This window comes from Clarias gariepinus, chromosome 23, assembly GCF_024256425.1.
Source record: "Clarias gariepinus isolate MV-2021 ecotype Netherlands chromosome 23, CGAR_prim_01v2, whole genome shotgun sequence".
In the NCBI taxonomy this organism is placed as follows: domain Eukaryota; kingdom Metazoa; phylum Chordata; class Actinopteri; order Siluriformes; family Clariidae; genus Clarias; species Clarias gariepinus.
In genome coordinates, this window is record NC_071122.1 from 2901041 (window position 1) to 2924857 (window position 23817).

The 23817-nt window shown below is 43.2% G+C and overlaps 3 protein-coding genes across 3 annotated transcripts; all 3 read right to left on the reverse strand.

The window, feature by feature from the left end:
* Positions 1-143: 143 nt before the first annotated feature.
* Positions 144-1999, reverse strand: LOC128511721 (uncharacterized). Its single transcript, XM_053484700.1, has 2 exons — positions 1691-1999; positions 144-440 (listed from the first exon to the last, which is right to left on the reverse strand). Exons 1-2 carry the CDS (start codon positions 1997-1999, stop codon positions 144-146), a joined length of 606 nt encoding a protein of 201 aa, XP_053340675.1.
* Positions 2000-4327: 2328 nt separating this feature from the next.
* On the reverse strand, positions 4328-17275 carry ufl1 (UFM1-specific ligase 1). The gene is made up of 19 exons (XM_053484226.1): positions 17036-17275; positions 14571-14716; positions 14451-14479; positions 14234-14331; positions 14047-14161; positions 12958-13085; positions 12776-12834; positions 12441-12587; positions 12077-12252; positions 11803-11979; positions 11588-11708; positions 11275-11394; positions 11028-11142; positions 10276-10445; positions 10074-10204; positions 9602-9682; positions 5210-5295; positions 4855-5035; positions 4328-4744 (listed from the first exon to the last, which is right to left on the reverse strand). The coding sequence occupies exons 1-19, from the start codon at positions 17107-17109 to the stop codon at positions 4559-4561; spliced, it is 2340 nt and encodes a 779-aa protein (XP_053340201.1). The 5' UTR covers positions 17110-17275; the 3' UTR covers positions 4328-4558.
* Positions 17276-18808: 1533 nt separating this feature from the next.
* vps72a (vacuolar protein sorting 72 homolog a) lies at positions 18809-23535 on the reverse strand. Its single transcript, XM_053483459.1, has 6 exons — positions 23265-23535; positions 20986-21138; positions 19976-20087; positions 19707-19883; positions 19401-19539; positions 18809-19314 (listed from the first exon to the last, which is right to left on the reverse strand). The coding sequence occupies exons 1-6, from the start codon at positions 23379-23381 to the stop codon at positions 18936-18938; spliced, it is 1077 nt and encodes a 358-aa protein (XP_053339434.1). The 5' UTR covers positions 23382-23535; the 3' UTR covers positions 18809-18935.
* Between the last annotated feature and the right edge of the window lie 282 nt (positions 23536-23817).

Genomic DNA, 23817 nt, shown 5'->3' on the forward strand with positions numbered 1-23817 from the left:
TGGTCTTGGTTGCTGATGCGGCGGGGGACATGCGGGCCTGGGGCGTCTGGGTGTTCTCGGGGGGTGGGTTTCTTGGGGGGTCCGGTGCTGGGGCCGCGGTCCTGGCCTGGATGGGGCGCGGATGGCTCCTGGGCGGTGTTGTTCTAGCTGCCGCACGCGGCGCTGCTGGGGAGGCCCATGTCGGCGGACGTAGGTTGCCGGCCTGGCGGCCGTACCGCTCCGAGATAGGTCCGGGGGGGTTTGGGGTCCTGGGGGCGCTCTGCCTCTGGGCTGGGGTTCCTGCTGGGCCTGGGGGGCGTGGGTCCTGGCTGGTGTGCTGCCGGGATGTGGGTTGGTGCTTGCCCTGGTGCCTGGCCCTGGGCAGGGACCTTCGACGCATCGGTGGAGCTGGGGGCCTCTTCAGCTGGTGGGTATATTTCTACCATCTGCGAGTATCCACTCTGCAGGGGGGGTCCATTACAGGAGGAGGACGGGCCTAACTTGGGTGTCTATTGTTCTATGTAGTCTGGGAGTCGACTAAATGTGGGGGTGGGAGTAGTTTTTTTTTTTCTCTGTTGTGGGGCCTGGTGGGCTGCCCCGGGCTCTGCGGTGGCCAGAGGGGCCACTGCCATGGGCCCTGGTTTGGATGGGCCTGGGCCCCCGGCCCTGGGCGGATTTTGGGCAACGGGGGTGCCTATGGGGATCAGTAGGGGAGCTGGCTCCAAAGGGGGGGTACTTGCCCCCTCTGATTATTTCCTCCCCATCCCCGATGCTTCCCTCCTCCCGCTCCATCACAACACCATACAGGTAGGGCTTTGTGGTGCGGGGGTGTTGCTGGGATGCAGGAGAGGGTTTCCTCCCCTGTCTCCTTGTGACCACCTGCATCTCAATTTTATATCACATCTTAGACACTCTCATTACTTACTGGCATGTTACACATACATATAGGGCCTTGGGGGTGGGCACACTGGATGGCGTCCAGAGGGCGGGCTGTTTAATCAGCCTTACCTCTGGTGCCAGTGCCCACTTCCCAATTTTTAGTTGCACGTAGACATTTTGGGTTCTTAGGAGGGGCAGAGCTGACATGAGCTGCCGGAGGGTGGTTAGTGTCTTGCCCCTCCCTTGTTTTAAAGCAATTTAGAACAACACATACCAACACTACATTAGAGCGGGTGGAGCGAAGCGGGGGTCTTCTTTTCTTTTTTTTTTTTCCACACCCCCGTTCTCTGTCCGCGGTCCAGGGCCGGGGGCTAAGAGGAGGAGCTGGCCGTTCGGTCGGGGTCTGGGCTGGTGGTCCTTTCCGCTGCTGCGGGGACCGGGGGGGTCTTTCTGTCCCCGCAGCGGAGGGAAGTGGGTCCAGCTCTGGGGTCAGGCACTGATCACCCCTCCGGGAGTGGCGGTGCCTGGTTCCAGGAGGATAGAGCATATATGGGGAGTGTGAGTGTGTGTACTGTGTCTATTTTTGTGTCTACATGTGTGAGTGTGTGAATATTTGTTTGTGTGTATGAGGGTGGGAATGTATGTTTGTGTATATGTGTGCCTGGCTGTCTACATTCAGGTGTCAGGTCAGGTCCTAGACTCCACCTCTCTCAACATCCCAGGCCCCCCCTGCTCTGCCACCACACCCAGCTGTGGGGTGCCCCCGGCCGCTGGTGGGTTGGTGGTTTCTCGCTCCGGGGTGGGGCGCTCGGGTGAGCGTTGGCTCACTCACGGCGGTCACTGGGCGGGATCTGGCTCTCCTGGCTTGGCTGGGCACCGGCTGGGGGGTGGAGGGGCCCTGGGATCTCTGGACCCAGGGACCGGACTGCCTCGGAGTGGACGGCCGCCGGCGGAGCCTGCGGTCCTGTTGCCACAGCCCCCTGGGGCGTCTGCACTGGGGCTGCTGGATGGCCCCCCTCTGGGCTCTCCGCTGCCCCTTTCGAGGTGGGGGTGCTGTCCCTGTGGTGGTTCTCCTGGAACTCTTGTGCTCTGGGGGGCCTCTGGATGTCTGGGGCCCGGGTCTCCGCCGTGTCTGCTCCATGCCTTGCGGGGCGGGACTGTGGTTCCCACACACACTATTAAACATTTACATGGAGGAACCTTATGAACACAAGCGCGCTCACACACACAGGTGTGCACACAAACGTTCACACTGGTGTACAAACAGGTGCTCACACACACACACTGTCTTTGCTGTTGCTTCAAAACAAAATGTTTATTTCAAAATATTTTATTATGTGCGCTGCTCAACAGGTTTTAAGATTTATGATTTACTGCGAATCATACAGATGTTGGTTGTGGCTGCAATTTCTCTGCTGTTGTGTCCTTTGTTGTTTTCTCTTTTTTTTCTTCAGCAGGTACGGAAGCAGATTCTGACTATATTCTCTCCCCCCCACCCCCTTTTTTTTTACCCCCTCTTTTTCCTTAAATATTTGTTCTTTTGTCTATCTATTTATTTATTTATTTATTTGATTTATTTATTTTTTTCTCTCTCTTCTCTTTTTTTGGTCCCCCGGTCTTGTCTGTCATAATATGGGAAACAAACAAACAAACAAACCAAAAAAAAGAAACAAACAAAAAAAAACTGTTAATTAAAAGAAAAAATAAATAAAATAAAATAAATAAAATAAAATGGCTGTGAATGATGATAGCACAACTACATATACACTCTGTTATGTGTTATCTGTGTTACTGACAGGCCGGACAAAAAAAAAAAAAAAAAAAAGATGGCCTTTCTGTTCCATCAAGTGCAAGAGTAAAAGACTTCGGTGTGATTATAGATTCCAGCCTTTTATTTGAAGCTCATATGTAGATCTATGTAGATAATATTACCAGGATAGCATTCTTTCATCTCAGAAATATTGCCAAGATAAGGAATATACCGTCACTAAACGATGCAGAAAAACTAGTTCATGCTTTTATCACCTCTAGGTTGGACTATTGTAATGCCTTACTGTCTGGTTGTTCAACTAGGTGTATAAATAAGCTTCAGCTAGTCCAGAATGCAGCAGCGAGAGTCCTCACTAGAACCAGAAGATACAAGCACATCATACTTATCTTATCTTCACTTCATTGGCTCCCTGTGAAATTTCGTATTGATTTTAAAATACTACTTTTGACGCATAAAACTAGCGTCTATACACACAGTGGTGTGAAAAAGTGTTTGCACTTACTGATTTCTTATCTTTTGCATGTTTGTCACACTTTAATGTTTCAGATGATCAAACAAATTTAAATATTATTCAAAGATAACGCAAGTAAACACATCATGCAGTTTTTAAATGAAAGTCTTTATTATTAATTATGGGACACATTATGCCACACACACCTTCCAAAACGTTTTCAACTTTTGTTTCGTCAGTCCTGAAAGTTTTTTTTTTTTTTTTTAAAGTCTTGGGGATCATCAGGATGTTTTCTGGCAAATTTGAGATAAGCCTTTATGTTCTTTTTGCTCAGCAGTGGTTTTCGTCTCGAAACTCTGCCATGCAAACCATTTTTGCCCAGTCTCTCTATCTTATGGTGGAGTCATGAACAATTACCTTAACTGAGGCAAGTAAGGCCTGCAGTTCTTTGGATGTTCTTGTGACTTTGGATGAGTTGTCTCTGCGCTCTTGGGGTAATTTTGGTCGGCAGGTCACTCCTGGGAAGGTTCTCCAGTGTTCCATGTTTTTGCCATTTGTAGATAATGACTCTCTCTCACTGCAGTCCCAAAGCTTTAGAAATAGCTTTATAACCTTTTTAGACTGATAGATCTTAATTATTTTCTCTTATTTGTTTTTGAATTTCTTTGGATCTCAGCATGATGTCCAGCTTTTGAGGATCTTTTGGTCTACTTCACTTTGTCAGGCAGGTCATATTTAAGTAATTTCTTGATTGCGAACAGGTGTGGCAGTAATTAGGCCTGGGTGTGACTAGAGAAATAGAACTCAGGTGTGATAAACCAGAGTTATGTTTGGATTTTGTTTCCCCTTAATAATAAAAACCTTCATTTAAATACTGCATGATGTGTTTACTTGTGTTAATTTTGACTTATGTTTAAATTAGTTTGATGCTCTGAAACATTAAAGTGTGACAAACATGCAAAAAAATAGGAAATCAGTAAGGGCAAACACTTTTTCACACCACTGTATATACACTCTCTCTCTCTCTTTCTACATCAAATATGGTTTTAAAGTTGCTTTACAAAAAAAATGTCATGAAGACTGAGATCAGAGGTCCAGCTCATGGACTACAGATCATAAGAAACATGATTCACAGAGAATCCAACCCCAGCAATGATTACGTTTGACCTCTTTGATTAAATACATATGCAATGTTTTTTTTAACGACCAGAGAATGTTTACAGTAAATTATAAAGATTTGTACTGAATTACACACTCCCACATTTGCGGGTTTATTTTTAATCCCATGTTTAATCCTCAGGATCAGACATAAACACAACAGTCAGTGGAGAAGATTAAAATGTGAAGATACATTTGAGCAGCTACACATCAAAACTTTTCTAGAGATTTTTACATTTTTCAACCACGCCCTCAGCCATGGCCTTTTCTCCATCTACCTCCCTCTTTCCCCACCTCAAGGCTCCGCCCCTTCCACTATTTCATTGCTCTGAGGTCGAAGTTTTCCGGGGTGAGAAGACAAGCTTTTTAATGTCCATTGTGAGATCTGTCGGTTCTTTCAATTCTTCAGCTAATCCTTCATTCTCTACATCCATCTGCTCAGCTTTCTTCTTCACCAACCGCTTTACCACCAAAGTGTGATATTGCATCAATAGCTCGTAATGATCCTGACGCGCACACACGCACACACACACACACACACTTTGTTTAAAAACTTAACAGGTCACAAATATTAAATTGATCAGTCAGTACAGTGGGTGTGTTCGTGTGTGCCTACCTGCGGAAGTTTACTATGCAGTGTGTATATGATGCTTGACACACACCGCCCCGGAGCAAGCAGCATGCAGTGTGTGTGTTGCTGAAACAGCAGCAAAACAGTGAGATGCAGAACAAGTGCCTCATCACTTGCTGCCTCCAGCTGCTCCATCAGAGACTGTTTATGTACAGAGAGAACCAGTCTGTAACGCACGCACACACAAACACAAGAGAGTTAATTGATGGAGAGAACCTGTGTGTATGTGGAATAAGTGCAGTGTATCACTGTGTGTGGTTTTGTAAGTAGTGTGTGTCTGTGCATTTGTATAGTTTATTGTATTATTGTTTGTATAGTGCATCACTGTATGTATACATACTTCTCTTTTTTTTTGTCTCCTTTCTTAAGCAGGATGCCACACTCCTCAGCAGCAGCTTCCACACTGCAGAGGAATTCCTCAATGCTCTGAAACACAGAGTCAGACAAGGAGCCAGGTAAAAAGACGACCGCATGACAGTGTGATGCAGTGACAGAGTGTTGGAGTGACAGAATAGCGATGTGTGTGACAATGTGAGGGTCTGGAAATGTGACAGGGTGATACTGTAGCAGTACGGTAGGGTGACAGTTTGACTGGTTGACAAGGTTACAAGGTAATAGGGTGAGAGTCTGATCAGGTGACAGGATGAGAGTGTGATAGACGACTAAATACATATGCAATGTATTTATAGTGTGAATAAACAGGGTGATTGTATAACAGGGTGACAGGGTGATGGTGTGACATGGTGAAAGTTTGATATACTCTGTTTAACAGAAACCTGGATTAAACAGGACGAGTATGTAGCTCTAAATGAAGCTAGTCCTCCTGGATACAGCTACATACACCAGCCTCGGTTAACTGGTAGAGGAGGAGGCGTCGCAGTTATTCACAATGATAATTTGACTATTGTACAAAAACACGGACACAAATTTAATTCATTTGAAATTCTTTATAGTAACATAAGTGTATTTAACTATATTAAGTCAGCTCAGTCGATCCCGCTAATTGTCATTTACAGACCTCCAGGGCCGTACTCGGAATTTCTTAGTGAATTTGCAGATTTCCTCTCAAACCTAGTCGTTTCTGTAGACAAAGTGTTAATTGCTGGAGATTTTAATATTCATTTTGAAAACCCAGAAGACCCTCTGAGAACTGCATTTATGTCTATACTGGACTTGGTAGGAGTAAATCAGCGTGTAGTAGGACCCACTCATAAAGCAGGTCACACTTTAGATTTAATAATATTATTTGGATTAAGTATAAGAAATTTATTCACAATACCACTATCTGAAGTTATCTCAGATCACTATCTTGTCTCAATTAAAGTGTGTCACAGTAATAATGTACGCACAGCACCGCGCTACCGTATGAAACGTACATTCACATCAACTACCAAACAGAGTTTTATCAGTAATCTCCCAGAGTTCCCAACTTCGATTAGATCACCGTCTGACCCCACAGAACTCGATCAGGCGACTGAATATTTAGAGTCGACATTTCGCTATACCCTAGATAATGTAGCTCCAGTCAAAAGAAAAATTATTAGAGATAAAAAACTTGCTCCCTGGTATAACGATCACACGCGCACTTTAAAACAGACGTAAATTAGAACGTAAATGGCGTCAAACTAAATTACTAGTATTTCAAATAGCATGGAAGGAGAGCATCCTGAACTATAGAAAAGCTCTTAGTGTAGCTAGATCAACATATCTCTCCACTCTTATAGAAAATAACAAAAATAATCCTAGATTCTTATTTAATGCTGTAGCCAAATTAACCAGAAATAAGACCACTGCAGAAATCTCCACAACAACATCATGCAATAGTGAGGACTTCATGAACTTTTTTATTAATAAAATTGTAAATATTAGGCATAAAATTGAGGTTTTGAAACCGAACAATGTAATTGATGCAGATGTTAATCTAGCCATGTCAAACCAGAACCTAGAATACTTTACTCCCCTTGAAGAGAATGAACTAATTTCACTCATCTCTTCTTCAAATTCATCAACCTGTATATTAGATCCTGTACCGACACATTTTCTTAAACAGATAGTACCAGCAATAATAGAACCCCTGTTGAGAATAATTAATTCTTCACTCAGCATTGGATATGTTCCAAAATCTTTTAAATTAGCAGTTATCAAACCAATAATTAAGAAACCTGACCTCGACCCCTGTCAGCTGTCCAGTTACAGACCAATATCAAACCTCCCCTTTATCTCTAAGATCCTGGAAAAGATAGTAGCGGAGCAGCTATGCTCATATATACATAGAAATGGCATACATGAACTGTATCAGTCAGGATTTAGGCCTCATCACAGTACAGAGACAGCGCTCGTTAAAGTAGTAAATGACATTCTATTGGCCTCTGATCAGGGTTGTGTAACTATGCTTGTATTACTTGACCTCAGTGCAGCTTTTGACACTGTTGATCACGCTATTCTTCTTCACAGATTAGAAAATGTAGTGGGAATTAAGGGTACAGCACTCTCCTGGCTCAGATCCTATCTGACCCATCGTTATCAGTATGTAGACTTAAATGGTGATTATTCTGCATGTTCTCTAGTGGAGTTTGGCGTTCCGCAGGGTTCAGTTTTAGGTCCACTGCTTTTTTCCCTTTACATGCTTCCTCTGGGCAACATAATCCGTAAGCATGGTATTAGTTTTCATTGTTATGCTGACGATACACAGTTATATGTCTCAGCAAAACCTGATGAGAAAAAACAGCTTACTAAAATTGAGCAATGTGTGCAGGACATAAGAAATTGGATGCTAATTAACTTCCTTCTGCTAAATCCGGATAAGACAGAAGTTCTAGTCATAGGACCGCATACAGCTAGGAGTAAAATTTTAGATCACACCGTAACTTTAGATGGCCTTTTTGTTCCATCAAATGCAACAGTGAAAGACCTTGGTGTGATTATTGATTCCAGCCTTTCATTTGAAGCACATGTAGATAATATTACCAGGATAGCATTCTTTCACCTCAGAAATATTGCCAGAATAAGAAATTTATTGTCGCTAAACGACGCAGAAAAACTAGTTCATGCTTTTATCACCTCTAGGTTGGACTATTGTAATGCCTTACTGTCTGGTTGTTCAGCTAGATGCATAAATAAGCTTCAGCTAGTCCAGAATGCAGCAGCGAGAGTCCTCACCAGAACCAGAAGATATGAGCACATCACCCCTATCTTATCTTCACTCCATTGGCTCCCTGTGAAATTTCGCATTGATTTTAAAATACTACTCTTGACATATAAAGCATTAAATGGTCTCGCGCCGCAGTACCTGAGCGAACTGCTAGTGTCTTACGATCCGCCACGCCTACTTCGATCAAAGGATGCAGGCTGCTTGTCAGTACCGCGTATTATGAAAAATACAGCTGGGGGCAGAGCTTTTTCTTACAAAGCCCCAAAGTTATGGAATAGTCTTCCAAATAGTGTTCGGGACTCAGACACAGGCTCAGTGTTTAAGTCCAGGCTAAAAACCTATTTATTTAGCCAAGCATTTTTATAAATAGATTTGCCATAGGTAAAGGAGCAGATCTGGGGGACTCATGGACGTAGAGTATTATGGTGAACTGGTATGTTTGGATGCTGTCTTCCTCACTCTCATTGATCACTCAGGTTTGCTGACGGTGAGGTGATTGTTTGCTTTACATCTCAGGAAGCCCTCATGTTTGTGTTTCCTTCTGGCTCTCCCTTTTAGTTATGCTGTCATAGTTAGTCCTGCCGGAGTCTCTGCTTGCACTCTACAGTTAATATACATTCACATTATACATTGTGTGACTGTGACCATACCTAACTGCCATCTCTCCTCTTCTTCTCTTCCCCCTCCTCTTTCTTTTTCCTCTCTCCTCCTGTCCCCCCCTTTCACTCTTTCTCTCTCTCTCTGTCGAGCTACACATGTCGTTCCTGAGCTGCCAGTGATCCAGACTCCCTCTGCCCTCCGGACCTGTTCTGACCCATCCTGGTGCCCCGCTTCTGGCTGAAGATCTCGTCACATGGTTGCCCCGTGTGTCTCTCTGGGATGCGTCTGGTGTCTGGGAATGATTCTCTCTACCTAGAAAATGGTTCTGGCCTTGACTGGTGTTGGCAACTGTTTCTCTGGGGACTTGACAGTTCGATAGTTCATGACTGGAACTTCTTACAAGTCTACCTGGGTCTTCAATAACTACCTGGACTCCATATTAACATCAATTAACATCAGCTATTATAGCTGAACTGCCTCCCACCCTACACACTGTATAAATGCAGATCATTTACTGCTTTCTGTTTCACCCAAATGAGGATGGGTTCCCTGTTGAGTCTGGTTCCTCTCAAGGTTTCTTCCTATTACCATCTCAGGGAGTTTTTCCTTGCCACTGTCGCCCTCGGCTTGCTCACCAGGGACAAACTGACCATTTTGATTCATACAAATTCACATTTCATACAAACCTAAATAATTCTTTTGACTATGTAAAGCTGCTTTGCGGCAATGAAAATTGCTAAAAGCGCTATACAAATAAAATTGAATTGAATTGAATTGAAAATTGAAAGTGTGAATGTGAGAGAGTGAATGTGTGACAATGTAACAGGCTGATAGGGCAATAGTGTGAATGGTGTGAGAGAGAGACTGTGTTAGGGTAATAGTGATAGTGTGACAAAGTGACAGGGTGATAGTTTGAGGGTGGGACAGGGTCAGGATGTGACATGGTGACAATGTGGTTGTGATCTGTTAGCATCCACTGACTTTTCCATTGAGGCTGGTGTTCAGTTTCATCAGGGGAGTTTTAATCTCATCAGGGAGCTTTGCCAGAATCTTTGTCCTCACCTAGATATTGGGGAAAACACACAGACAGCAGCCCTTTAAACTCATCTAACAGATTCATAGAAACACTGAGCTTATATATGAGTAATAAGAGTAACATTAATAAGTAATATGAGCTTACTTGACCACTGCTCAACCATAATAGCTCCATAGAGTGATTGAGGTTACAGTCATTTCAGTAATCGATATCTCTTATTAAAACATTTACACACAAGACACACACTTCACAGACAGAACTGCTGACAGAGGAAGCTGTTCCTTGATTTAGTTACATATCTTTGGAGAGACTGACACATGGCTCTAACGGTACTGTTCTCCCATCAACAGCAACTTTATTTCCTGAACTCTGGTGTAACTTTATTCATCCTCTCAACATCAAAACAGCATTGCTGACCTCTGGGGTGATGGAGCTAGAACTATCCAGGAAATTCCTCTGATCATCTGACAGGAAGGCGATGATTGCATTGGTTAGATCTGAACACACAGATTTCAGGATGTGCTTCGCCATGTGGAGTTGATCATCGTCTACACACACAAATACAAATTTAACATTTGGGTCTTTTCTGCAAGAAATATGTGGTGTGTGTTATACACACCTGAGAAGTATTTGGTTCCCTTCTCTAGTGCTCGGACGTTCGCATACAAGGTGTTAATTTCCTCTTGCAGCTCCTTGGCTGTGTGTCTGCGTTTCCCAGCTGAAGGGGAAGTGGAAGTAGAGGACAGGAGAACTGAGCGCACCACTTCCTGGTACACCCGTGATAGTGGCCTGGAGAAACACACAAACACACACATACTATTCCAGAACAATCCCGCGGCTCCTCTCCAGGTCGGAACATCATGGCCACCACACTGACCCCAGCTCCTTCAAACCCTTCTGTACTATCTTGCGTGGAGGACAAAAAGAGAAAAGAGGCCATGGAGGAGAAGGACGTCTCCGCTTAACCTTACTGCAACCTGCCCTGATAACGAAAGACTGGCTGCTTTCTGGAGAAGGACAGACCTAAACACTATCAGTGCCAAAGAAGGCCACAGACCTTCTCACCCTGTAAGGAAGTGCTGTGATTTATCTGACACACACACACACACAGTCTGCATCAGGAAGTGAAGGACATGGCCGTGCAGGTGACTACACTCTCTTTAAACCGACCAAGATCCAGAGCGGTAAACCCTCCTGGACCTGTACCGTACCGAATAAGCCTGGATATTAGGCTCCTCCCACTAACAAAACCATTACAAACATAGTGTTTACTGGTGGAGCTTATCACGGCCATGTTATCATTGATGTTGCCATGGTGACTTGTATTACATGATACAAGTGGAGAGAACCTGCTCCTGTGTCAATCAGTACCTGACCAGTTCCTGTGCAAGGAGCTCCAGTGTTTCCATAGGACAGTCACACACTCGCTTCTCCAACACCTCCACGATCTTCTGCACTGACAGGAACACCGGCTCTGTAGGCTTACCTACACACACACACACACACACACAGTTACAATACTGACAAACAGGATTAATGCATTATACAGAAACACTGAGTATGTATAGAAAATGAGCAGGGTGTGTGTGTGTGTGTGTGTGTGTGTGTGTGTTTCTACTCTGTGCAGCAGCAGTCTCATCATCACTCTCTTCTTCCCTCTTGTTCTTCTTTTTGGTTTTTCGAATTCTGACCTCTCTGGCATTTCCTCCTCCACCTGCTCGCACACTGCCACTGCCCTCTGTGTATGCACACGTACACACACAAAAAAATATACAAATTTGAGTCAGGTTTGTGAGAGTGTAAAGCCGTACTCCGGGTGCCGCCCACCACATCTCCACACAAGTACAACATTTGGTGGCTTTGGCAATGTGCGTCCATGAGTTTAGGGCGGCGCTTCTTTAAGGTCAATCAGATGTAAAGTTATAGATCACCTGATGCCTTCTTCCTCCGCTCCTCTCGTTTGTCTCGCTTAGAGCTCGAGTTCTCTGCCAATGTTGGCGCCATTTTCATGTCATCCTCAGTTATTAACAGCACAGGATCACTTTTCACTTCCTGCACACACAAACACACACACAAACACACACATTAGCAGAGCTTTGTAAGAGTAGCGTGGGCCATAATAATGTCCGCTTGAGGGTGTTCTTACCGCCTGAGCTTTCTGCTGCATGATGTCATCAAAAAGCGCCAAGCAGCTGCTAATGAACTTCTCGCTGACGACAGCAGTGCCAAGCACCCGAGCGCTGGACTGAGCACGCACCGAGTGAATCACGTGACTTATCAACGTGGCTGAATCATCCAGTGAGAGGCAGCTCGGCAGCAGCAGCTGGGAGGAGGGCAGGCATACACTGGTTAACTGATTACACTCTGACGGGTGTTACTCCCATGATCTAGAGCTATACTCATATCTGAAATTTTCATACCTGCAAGTCGATCCAGGTTTCAGAGTTGATGGCTTCCTCCACTGATGCCTCCAGCTGATCCAATATGGCCGCATCCACACACACCGACTGCAGGAACAGCAATTTTCTGTCCTTAAAACGCTTCTTAATGTAGCTGACCGGATCAGGAATCCCCAGTCGGGACAGAGACTCAAACTCTGAAGAATTAGGACACAAAAGGACTGACATCAGGACGCTTTCCTAAATCCAAACCCAACTGCCCAATCTGAAATCTCTCTCTATTCCTTTAACCCTTTACTATGCACTCTCCTGCCCCACATGCAGCCCCTCCGCTCCCACCCCACATGTCTTATTCCCAAACACTTTGCTTATTCTACAGAATTACCAAGGTAGGAGTTGTGTGTCAGGAAGGACTCGACCCAGGCATTTTGAGCTCTGCAGTAAACATCAGGAACAAACACAGCTTTATCCTGACGACCTCCAACCACTGAGCCAAGGACTCGGCCTGAGTTCACCAACTCTTCCAACAGAGCTACACACACACACACACACACACAGCTTTGTTACAAGAAAACACACATCCCACACTGTTTCATCACAAAACCTATACACCACATACACCATACTGATTTAGCACAGTGGTGTCTCAAACGGTTAAGACCGTAGGTTACTGGGTCACTGATCAGAAAGCAAAGTTTGCAGCAAAGACAATATACTCACAGTACAACAGATTGTCTTGTAAACCGTACTGATTGATCAGGTTATTCACTAGAGTTGGCCTAAAAAGTGCAAGCACGCGCACACACACACACACACACACACAAAAACATTCTCATGTACAGAGTTAACTACTTAACATAAGAGGTGAGTATTTTTTCAGTGTGTGTGTGTGTGTGTGTTACCTGGTGATGGAACTAAATAATCCTCGTATTTTTGCTTTCTGTCTGTTGATGAAGTTCTGGGTGAAGATTAGCCCATTGAACTGATCCATGTGACCGTCGACCAGCCGGCCTAACCGTGCACTGAGCTCCTGTTTTGCGTGCACACACACACACACACACACACACACACACACAGGTATGATACATGTCAGTGTGAAACAAATGTAGAACTACTAATGTAATATATCAGGGCTGCAGAGACTTATACAACAGACTGATACCGCACTCATGTACAGGTAACTCTGTTCTGATTCTGCTGCACTGATACCACTTTCTGGTCAGAGTCTGACCATTTGTCTTAGTCACATGAGTCAAAGCAAGTGTCAGTGTTGATAAATTCTGTCAGAGGCTGAAGTTGATGCTATGTTTCTGATCTTAAAAAATAAATAAACCTGAGGGAACTGAGGGAACCAGTCTGTTGAAACAGCAATCAGGTCAGCATGAGTTAAGAAGATGCATAATCCTCCAGTGCAGCCTGTGATCAGGCTGTCAGACACTTCCACTTTAATCTGCTTCAGCATTTAAACGCACTTTAAAAACAGACTGAATTATTTATTGAATTTTTTATGCAAGTTTTTTTTTCCTCAAAATGTGCAAGATAAAATACTTTTTTACTTTCAGCAATACCATTATGACATTATGTTGTTTATGTAATAAAGAAGAGGTGATTTCCTGCCCAATGTAATAAAAATATTACAAAATTTTAAGTGGTAAGTTTAGGAGTAAAAAAAAAAAAAAACAACACACACTAGAAAGATTAACAGACAAAGCAGATTCAGAGTTCACACGTTAGCAAAGCTGTAGCAGGTGTGTTTAACAATGTGCCTGAGGACTGTAGCGCTCTCAAATCTTCTGCTTATGACCTGGGACGAGGTCTGGTATCTACTGGCTATCTACTTATCTATCCATCTTGAGGGCCACATTGTTGTCCACTAGGTGGCAGTAGTGCAAGAACTGCTTAAATTCTCTCTCCGCGTGTGTGCGTGTGTGTGTGTGTGTGTGTGTGTGTGTGTGTGTGTGTGTGTGTGTGTGAGAGTGAGTGTTTCTTACCTGTGTAAGGAAGTCTGCAGGTAGCTGGTGTGTTTTGCTCAGCTCAGTGATGTTTACCTGTCCTGCCTCCTGCAGTTTATCATTTACCTCTTCACACATCTGTTCCAGGTAATGTCTAAACATCAGAGACAGAGAGTCAGAGACTGTGTGTGTGTGTGTGTGTGTGTGTGTGTTTTGAGTGTCTCACTCAGTAATTAGTTGTCCCAGTATGATCCGAGTTCCTTTCTCTGATCTCGCCACTTCATTCGCTCGACTCTCCACATGGACCAGATCCACGTTAATGATCTATGTGTACACACACACACACACACACACACACACAATAAGCACAAAGATATCAAGGAAGATTTCTATTAGCTGAGAGCGTCTGATTTACAGAGATGACATAATGAGCACACACTTACCTTCTGTAGATCCACTACATTAATTCTTCCTGAAATAAAACAAACACACACACACAGTCAGGACTAGATTAATTCAGAACTAGAGCTCTATCTATCTATCTCACACATGCAAACACGCACCTCCATGTGTGTAAAGCTCATCTCGAATCTCTCGGCTGATCTGTGACGGAGTGATGAACTCTTTCCCATCGAGTGTGTGAACCACGTCCAGCTTCTTCTCCTCCACCAGCTTAGTGATTATCTCAATACAGTTCCTTTCTGACAGCCTGAATACACACACAATTAATTTCACAACCATTGTATGATTGTTAGAACTATATCTTTAATGTTCAATACACCGGAGGACTCGAAAACGTTCCGTCTGTTTAGCCAGATTTGTTCACAGCATCTCGCAACTGTCTGGATGAAATTTACAGTACTTCGACATCTGCCTAAAGTTTAACCTACACCAGGAGTGAAATCAAAATGCTATGACAGTTATGTGGTGGTAGGGCTGGACAATAATTCGATATCAATATATATCGCAATAGAATTTTTTTCAATAACGGTGATATGATTTTTAAAAACATTTCCGATATTTCGATATACATTTAAATATATGAGCCAACGGTTTTTCTCTCTCTTGCGCTGTGGAATTGTAGGTAATCACCTCCCCTGCTAGGTCTTAGTACTCGTCTCTCATAATTAAAACATATTTGATTTTGTGTTTGTTAGCGTATAAAGCAAAAGCAAAAGCAAAAATCCATTTTCCTCTCCTCTCGTGTTTCGCGACAGAGCGGAGTTTGTGTGTAAGGCAGAGAGTGTGTGTGTCAATGTGCGTGCGAAGCCGAAAGGAGTTGGGAGTGGGTGGGGGCTGAGTGTGTGTGTGTGTGTGTGTGTGCGCTTCGCGCACACATAGACACACACTCACCTTTACCCGAAAGGTGTTGGGGGTGGGGGCTGTAAAGGCGAGTTTGTATATGTGTGCATGTGTGTGTGTGTGCGCGCTTCTGCTAATTCTACTAATAAGCTGAGTCTGAGAGTTTTAATTATTTGATAGTTTATTTCACATTTCTTGTTTGTAAAGACTAAATACGAATAAAAAGTGAACCTTATTTTTTTTGTACTGTTTTTTTTTTATTTAAAAAATTATATATATCATATCAAATTAAAATTTTCAAATTCAAATTTTATTTGTCACATACACAGTCATACACAGTACGATATGCAGTGAAATGCTTAGACAACTGCTTGTGACCTAAAATAGAAGACTATGAATAGTAATAGGAAATAAATATGAAAATTAAAATATAGGGTAAATAAAACTAGGAAAGAAATTATAAAAATATATAAAAATATAAAAACTAAAGTTTAAAAAATAAATAACTGTACGACAAAAATACACAATATAGAAAATATTTGAAGAATGTATGAAGAAATATAAAACAATAAGAGCAGCTGAACGGGTAGGTATATATTTATGTAATTTTTGTGTGGAATGGTGTTAAAATAAATAGTAATGAAAGAATGGTAATGTCCAACGTTTGTGCAATCCACATATTTAAAGTGTCTAGTGCGGTGCAAAATATGCTTAAAAAGTGATTTATTTAAAGTGACTAGTGACAGAGTGATATGATGACCACCAGGTGTAGTTGTGCAGTGGCCACTAGTGTAAACGAATGTCCAGAATGTCCAGTGTTTGTGTAAAAACCATATGTGTGGGTTATATATATATATATATATATATATATATATATATATATATATATAAATATAAAATTTAAATAGGAGGAGTCTGGAGGTATTATAGACTTTGCAAATTCAGTTTGCAGACATCCATTGTGTGTGTCCTCGGCAGTTTTTTTCCTGAGGCTTTTTAATATTGTCCATATCGATATGGGAATTATATTGTATCGACCAAAATTAAGAAATATATATCGCGATATAAATTTTGTCCATATCGTCCAGCCCTATGTGGCGGATTTAAGAACTGCAGAAATTTGCTTTAAAATAAGCTACTAAGTAGCTACTAATAAATCACCTGCACCAATAGATATTAATTAGAAAATCTAAACAGAATTCCAGTATTTTTACTGGGATTACTTATAATTTTCACCACTAAAACATCAGCGCTGAAGTGAATTTAAACAGGTTGGAATTGTTTTAATCTTTATCCAATCTACCTTTTCCATCACTCATCTGTGATTCAGTGAATTACAACTTAGTGTAAACAAGGTGTAAAATACTCAACCTTTACAAAGTGTTATTTCTCAGTATTAATAAGTTAGACAGAGAGTTTTCCTGCAGAAAGACACACAGACGTGTACAAGGACTTACAATAATATCACTGATTATATAAAACATGATCAGCTTATTTGTAGCTTTAACCTTTAAACTCTTACACACTTTCCCGTTACTTACTGTATGAATATGTATTATAGGAGTTTAAGGACAGTTAAATCTGAATATGTACGAGTTTAAGACGTATAATTATGAACATGTAACAGTAGATGACTCTGAGCAGTGAAGCTGTGTTAGTGTGTGAGACACACAGGTTTTATACCCGCTTTAGAGTTTAATAAAGTGAATAATAAACCAACACTCGCCTCTGCACAGACTCTGTGAACTGGACCCTCTGAAAATCAGCCGCCAGCCGCCGGATTTCCTCCCAGTCCGCCATTTCACTGACTTTACCACACTTTACCTCATAAAACACTCTAATATTACCCCTGTGCTTGTATTTACTGTATAATTTACTGTATCAGGTCTGATACAGCTGTCTGAGCTAAGCTCGGCTACACTAGGCTCGGCTATGCTAAGCTAACTGTCACGAGCACACGTCAGCGTCCCCACAGTGCAGTACGGAACCTCGTGAGGGACAAAACGCGCTTCGGTAACTCAGTGTCTGGATTCTGCTTCTGCTTTCAGTGAAATGTGTTGAGATGAACCCACTTGGCATCACTGAGCACCTCACACACTGACAGGAAAACACATGAAGAAAGATAATTCCGACCTGAGAGAAAGCTCACCTGAAGCAGAGATATAAAAATGAGACGTAAAGGGAGATCATCTCTGAGGATCTTCTCTGCACAATTGTCCCACAATCACTGGACCCCACTTCACTCTTTATAGTGTGTAAGGGAATATAATCGGGATACCAGTGCCTCAGATCTGTGTGGAAATAACAAGGCCATTACTTCGTTGAGAAGTCATTCACTCATCGTTTATACTGTTCATCCTGTATACAGGGTGAGTGACGGGGTACACACTGGACACAGTCTCTCAATTACACACCACAGGCAATTTGGAAACACCAAATAGCCTAATCTACATGTTTAGGGAGAACCAGGAGGAAACCCCCCAAGCACACAGGAAGAACAAGGCGGTAATCGAACCCACAACCTGGATGTGTGAGGCCACAGTGCTAACCACTACACCACCACGCCACCTACTTTAACTGATACATCATTTGAATCAATATGCTAGAGACATGGTTCCCAACCCTGGTCCGACGCCCTGCTTTGGGCAGTAAAGGAGAGTAAGTAAGGATGATTTCAACGGCCCGTTAAGGAGATAGGAATCGTACTGGCATGGTGAAGGTTGGGGGATCAGAGTCTCTGGCAGTGCCATTGCTTGGCTGATTAGTTAAATCAGATGTGGGAACAAAGAAAACAGTACAATGTGCACTTAACACTTAAAACCCATGAGTTAAAACAACACGAATCATTAATTTATTACAGAAGAAACAATGGTGAATAAACAGAGATGGGCCAGCCTGTTTCAACACTATCACAACTATTACTTGTACTACCAATAATTATTATTATTTATTGGCAAAACAGCTACTTTAACTTAGCGGTGCTAAATACAACAAACGTGTCCAAAAGCATCTGTATTTCTCAAATACCAAGCTACTAATTGTGCCATAAGCAAATGAAATATATTTACTTTAACTTCAGTGAGAAACTGCTCTGGTGCTGTCTGTTAGTGTGAGCTCTAATAATATTAATGCATTTTATTTACTGTATATATTCTGGTCACCCAAGGTCATCTTCCAGATCAGTTATAGCATGTTAGTTATAGTTATTAGTTAGCATGGTTTAAGAAAAAAACTATTCATATATAATAGGCACATCCTCTATTTGTGAGCAGTGCCACCCATTTGTTTTTCCTCCCCTGCTACATTCTTACTGAACACACACCTCACTAATTTCTTATAACGAAAACATTAATCAAAACCAAATAAAAGCAAAATCTAAACGTGCTTAATCTGTTCACAAGAAGTGTGTGTCATACACACCTTTATAAACATGTTGCTTAAAACACAAGTGGCTGCTAAAACACAGAACACACAGGAACATAAAAGAATGAAACTGGAGTGCAGTGTGTGTATGATCATCTTTAATCTGTGAGAATATCAACAATAAAAACACAGTGTGTGTGTAACTTTAGTCTTTTTTTGCTCCATGGTCTAGTCTGTGTGTGTATGAGTGTATGTGCGCGTGTTTACACAGTCAGTCCTTTCAGACGTAGGCTCTTGGTGCCCCCTGCTGGCTCAGAGTTTGTGTGTGATGGTGTGTGTGTCGTGTCGTTGGGAAAGCCGTGTGCAGCAACGTATTTACGGTAAGCTTCGCGAATGATCCTGAAGGCGCGAGCATCAGCATACGGGATGTCAGTGACCGGGTCACGGTACAGAGCGGGATTATGGGTAACTGGACACACTTCCTGAACAGAGAGGTCAGGGCTCACGCTAGCCGATGGCGGGAATGCCGATTCAAACGCATCGTCATCGCTAAAGGTGATGAAGGTACGTGAGCAGAGAGCCCCGACCCCTGGTACTGCGGGACAGGAAGAAGGCACTGAAAAAGGCGTGTCCTGGTCCAGCCTAGAGAAGGAGAACAGGTGATGACATCACAAACCAAATTATACTTGTGTGTGTGTGTGTGTGTGTGTGTGTGTGTGTGTACGTACCCCTCTACATCCACGTTTTCATCTTTGAGTGGCGGCTCCGACATCATCAGGATGGAGTGATAACGGATTGTTGGCCCTTCAAACCGCCGCTTCTTCTGCACGTGCTTCTTCTTATCAGCCTCAAGACGCTCGTAATTCTCTGCACACACATTACCCCTATATTAAAGAATGACACTTCATGTTCCCACCCCATACAGTCCATACATACACCTTTCTAGCCTTCACTGTGTGTGTGTGTGTGTGTGTGTGTGTGTGTGTGTGTGTGTGTGTGTGTGTGTGTGTGTGTGTGTGTGCGTGTGTATATACCTAGTGACTCCAGGTTGCTTTGTGCAGTATGCTCAGCTTCCCTCAGCAGTTCCTCCTGACTCAGGGGTTTGTCCCGGTGAACTTTGCGGCGTCTCGGTGCCTCCTGTTGACGCTCCTGCAGACGCTCGAAGGTCTTGCGGGTGTGTTCACTAGTGGACTTCCTCACTGACTTACGCACTGGAGTGGGGGAAGATCAAAGTCCTTATTGGCACAAATGTGAGAGAAAATCATTTTTATACATAACTGTTTGTTTGTGTGAGTATACACACTTTCTCCAATCTCCTGCAGCTCATGCACTAAGCGTTTTTCTGCTTTTGGTTTCTCAGCCTTCGGCTCGTCAGACGGGTGTTTTACCCTGGGCTTCATTACCTTAACAGGCTCCTGACACACATACACACACAAACGTCAGTAAGTTTTCAGTACAGTAACCTTTCTTTCTTTAAATATATTGAGTGTAACCGTACTTCTGATTAGTGTTATAACTATGACAAAGAAGCTTGTATTGAGCTGAAGGGGCCGTGTCCAAATAAAACCTCACTTCGAGGTTTGTGTCGGTTCCCTGAGATCTGTGACCAACGACAAACGAAGCATTGCGTTTTGTCATGTGACATCATTACATTGGAGATTTTTGTTATTTAAATTCATGAATCAAGATTCAAGAAAGCATTTTTTTTGCATTTCACAATGAACTTTACATTTACTTCTTATATTATGTATGAAGGAAAATGCACACAAAATCTTTTGGCTTGCGAGGTTGCATTCTAGCTGCTAAGCAAAATTTGTCCACTAGATAGAAGTACAACGAGCCCTTTAATTAAGCTCCATGAAATGAACCTTTAGGTAAAACTATTGGCTGGGAAGCTAAGACACATAAATGATGCTTCACCTCATCGTCACTACTCCTGATCACACACACCTGTGGAACAGGTGCAACATTATTTGCTCCTGGGGATGGCACGGTTACTAATTTAGCACTCAGGTCAGAGGTTCCACTTAGACTCAGTGGAACCGCTGACCTGTAGATGAGTGACATTAGAGCTCTAAAGAAGATCAGTTAATAAGTCTCTCCTAAAACATACGACACTGCCTGCCAGTTTGTAAATGGTTCAATGCCTGCCACCTGTAGGGTTACTGAGGAACTGCAACATATTACCACCTTAAATGTAATCAGATATGAATTAAAAATATAGATTTTTTTTTTTTTTTTTTATGGATTCTGGAGTTTCCTGAAGTCCCCCAGACCCCAGCCCCATCGTTACTGCTCCCATCCATGTCTCACTCTGTAGGCTTTAGTGAGGATGCGGCTCCGGCGCCGTGGTGTCTCCTCCTCCTGTTCGCTGTCCGGTTCATCGCCTTCGTCCAGATCAAAGTCACTGTCCACCTCGTCCTCTGTGTCCGAGTGATCACCATGGTACTCATCATCACCAGACTCCTACACACAGACACACACAATTCAGTACAGACAGCCCAAGTTAATATTACATCTAACTTTAAGTATTTAAATTAGAGAAGAGCATTTTGGTGTTCCCAGGGTCCTAGGCTCCCTAGATATTATTAGATTAACCCTAATATTTACTTTGTGAAACAATTTAGAATAAAGATCCTGAATATTATCCGGTTTAGTTTATTGGAACACAGTGTCAAAAGTACTGAAACATAAAAAACGTAAGAGAAATGTATAGAGTACACACAGAGTATACTTTAATAACCATTAAAACTCAAGCAGTGCAGATTGGTGTGGCAACACAGTGCTGGACCAATAATATATATTTTTTTTAACGCTTATGGGGAAGGCCTTGGGTTTTCTCATATGTCATGCAGAACCACAGTTTATTACTTTTATGAAGGCTTAAATTGTACTGCTCCTGGATGGGCGCAGTGACCTTGGACCTGATGAAACACAATGGACCAACACCAGCAGATGACATTGCTCCCTAATCCACCAGAAGAAACTTCCAGGAGAACAACCATCTCTGCAGCACCCCATCAATGGTAGAGTGGCCAGACAGAAGCCACTCCTCAGTAAAAAGGCCCACGACAGCTCACCCGGAGTTTGCCAAAAGCCACCAGAAGGACTATCAGACTATCTGAGATTTCAAACGAACTTTCTTTCACATTGTCATTATGGGGTATTGTTTGTAGAATTTAGAGGAAAATAATTAATTTAATACATTTTGAGTGAGAGACGCAGAAGGAGAAGAGATAGACAGAAAGGAAGAAATACCCAAAGAGATAGACAGAAAGAAAGACCCAAGGAGAGAGAGGAAAAAAGGCCCAGAGAAAGAAAGAAAGAGAGAGAGACCCAAAGAGAGAGAGAAAGAGAGAGAAAGACCCAGAGAGAGAGAGAGAGAGAGAGAGAGAAAGACACAGAGAGAGAGAGAGAGAGAGAGAGAGAAAGACCCAGAGAGAGAGAGAGAGAGAGAAAGACCCAGAGAGAGAGAGAGAGAGAGAGAAAGACCCAGAGAGAGAGAGAGAGAGAGAAAGACCCAGAGAGAGAGAGAGAGAGAGAAAGACCCAGAGAGAGAGAGAGAGAGAGAGAGAAAGACCCAGAGAGAGAGAGAGAGAGAGAGAGAAAGACACAGAGAGAGAGAGAGAGAGAGAGACCCAGAGAGAGAGAGAGAGAGAGAGAGAAAGACCCAGAGAGAGAGAGAGAGAGAGAGAGACACAGAGAGAGAGAGAGAGAGAGAGAAAGACCCAGAGAGAGAGAGAGAGAGAGAGAGAAAGACCCAGAGAGAGAGAGAGAGAGAGAGAGAGAGAGAGAGAAAGACACAGAGAGAGAGAGAGAGAGAGAGAGAGAGAGAAAGACACAGAGAGAGAGAGAGAGAGAGAGAGAGAGAGAGAGAGAGAGAGAGAGAAAGACACAGAGAGAGAGAGAGAGAGAGAGAGAGAGAGAGAGAGAGAGAGAGAAAGACACAGAGAGAGAGAGAGAGAGAGAAAGACCCAGAGAGAGAGAGAGAGAGAAAGACCCAGAGAGAGAGAGAGAGAGAAAGACCCAGAGAGAGAGAGACAAAGAGACAGACAGAAAGACAGAGAGAGAGAGAAAGAGAGACACACACAGAAAGAGAGAGAGAGACAGACAAAGAGACAGACAGATAGATCGAGAGAGAGAGAGAGAGAGAGAGAGAGAGAGAGAGAAAGACACAAAGAGAGAGAGAGAGACAAAGAGACAGACAGAAAGACAGAGAGAGAGAGACAGAGAAAGAGAGACACACACAGAAAGAGAGAGAGAGAGAGAGAGAGAGAGAACGAGAGAGACACACAGAAAGAGAGAGAGACAGACAGACAAAGAGACAGAGAGAGACAGAGAAAGAGAGACACACACACAGAGACAGAGAGAGACAGACAAAGAGACAGACAGATAGACAGAGAGAGAGAGAGACAGAGAGAGAGAGAGAGAGACACACACACAGACAGAGAGAGAGAGAGAGAGAGAGACACAGAGAGAGAGAGAGAGAGAGACACAGAGAGAGAGAGAGAGAGAGACACAGAGAGAGAGAGAGAGAGAGACACAGAGAGAGAGAGAGAGAGAGACACAGAGAGAGAGAGAGAGACACTAACGTCATTAAATCCCCCGTAAGTGGTTTTGTAAAACTCGTCCTCCTCCTCCGCCTCCAGGATCTTGGTCATGCGGTTCCCCGCGGTGCTCCTCTGCTCTCTGCTGTTCGCTAAATTCATCTTCGGTCCGATCTCTCACTGATCACCGATTACACTACAATAACAATAACAATAACACTCAGCGCCTCCCCACAGCCACAAACATAAGCTAAGCTAACTGGCTAACAACCGCAAACAGACATCCGCTTCGCGCTGCAGAACAACCTGCCGGGGGAAACACTCCCACTTCCGTTACAGAGAATCATTAAAGTTTATTTTACTGTTTAAAATGCGAATAGATCGCAGCGCGTCTTAACAAGAAACGCGCCGATAGTGCTGGAAGAGAATAAATACTTCCGGAGTCAAAGGTTAAACAGGTCCCAAGCTGAGAGACTGAAGCCACCGCGTGGAGCGGAGATGAATTACACGGAAACCCAGGTCAGATTTCTGTCTACAAACTACAGCACAGCTGATCACATTTACACCCCACACACCTTCACCGAAAAAGATGTTATTC

Bases quoted from the DNA above. Each gene is read 5' to 3' on its own strand.
- LOC128511721 (XM_053484700.1), bottom strand. From the start codon at position 1,999: ATGGAGCAGACACGGCGGAGACCCGGGCCCCAGACATCCAGAGGCCCC. The intron at 441-1,690 runs GTGAGTGAGCCA...CCCCCCCTGCAG, and splicing joins GATCCCGCCCAGTGACCGCC to AGTGGATACTCGCAGATGGT.
- ufl1 (XM_053484226.1), bottom strand. From the start codon at position 17,109: ATGGCGGACTGGGAGGAAATCCGGCGGCTGGCGGCTGATTTTCAGAGG. The intron at 12,588-12,775 runs GTGAGTATATTG...GTGTGTGTGTAG, and splicing joins ACAAGACAATCTGTTGTACT to CTCTGTTGGAAGAGTTGGTG. The intron at 5,036-5,209 runs GTATGTATACAT...CGTGCGTTACAG, and splicing joins GGAGACAAAAAAAAAGAGAA to ACTGGTTCTCTCTGTACATA.
- vps72a (XM_053483459.1), bottom strand. From the start codon at position 23,381: ATGAATTTAGCGAACAGCAGAGAGCAGAGGAGCACCGCGGGGAACCGC. The intron at 20,088-20,985 runs GTGAGACATGGA...TATGTGTGTCAG, and splicing joins TCCTCACTAAAGCCTACAGA to GAGCCTGTTAAGGTAATGAA. The intron at 19,315-19,400 runs GTACGTACACAC...CTCCTTCTCTAG, and splicing joins GAAAACGTGGATGTAGAGGG to GCTGGACCAGGACACGCCTT.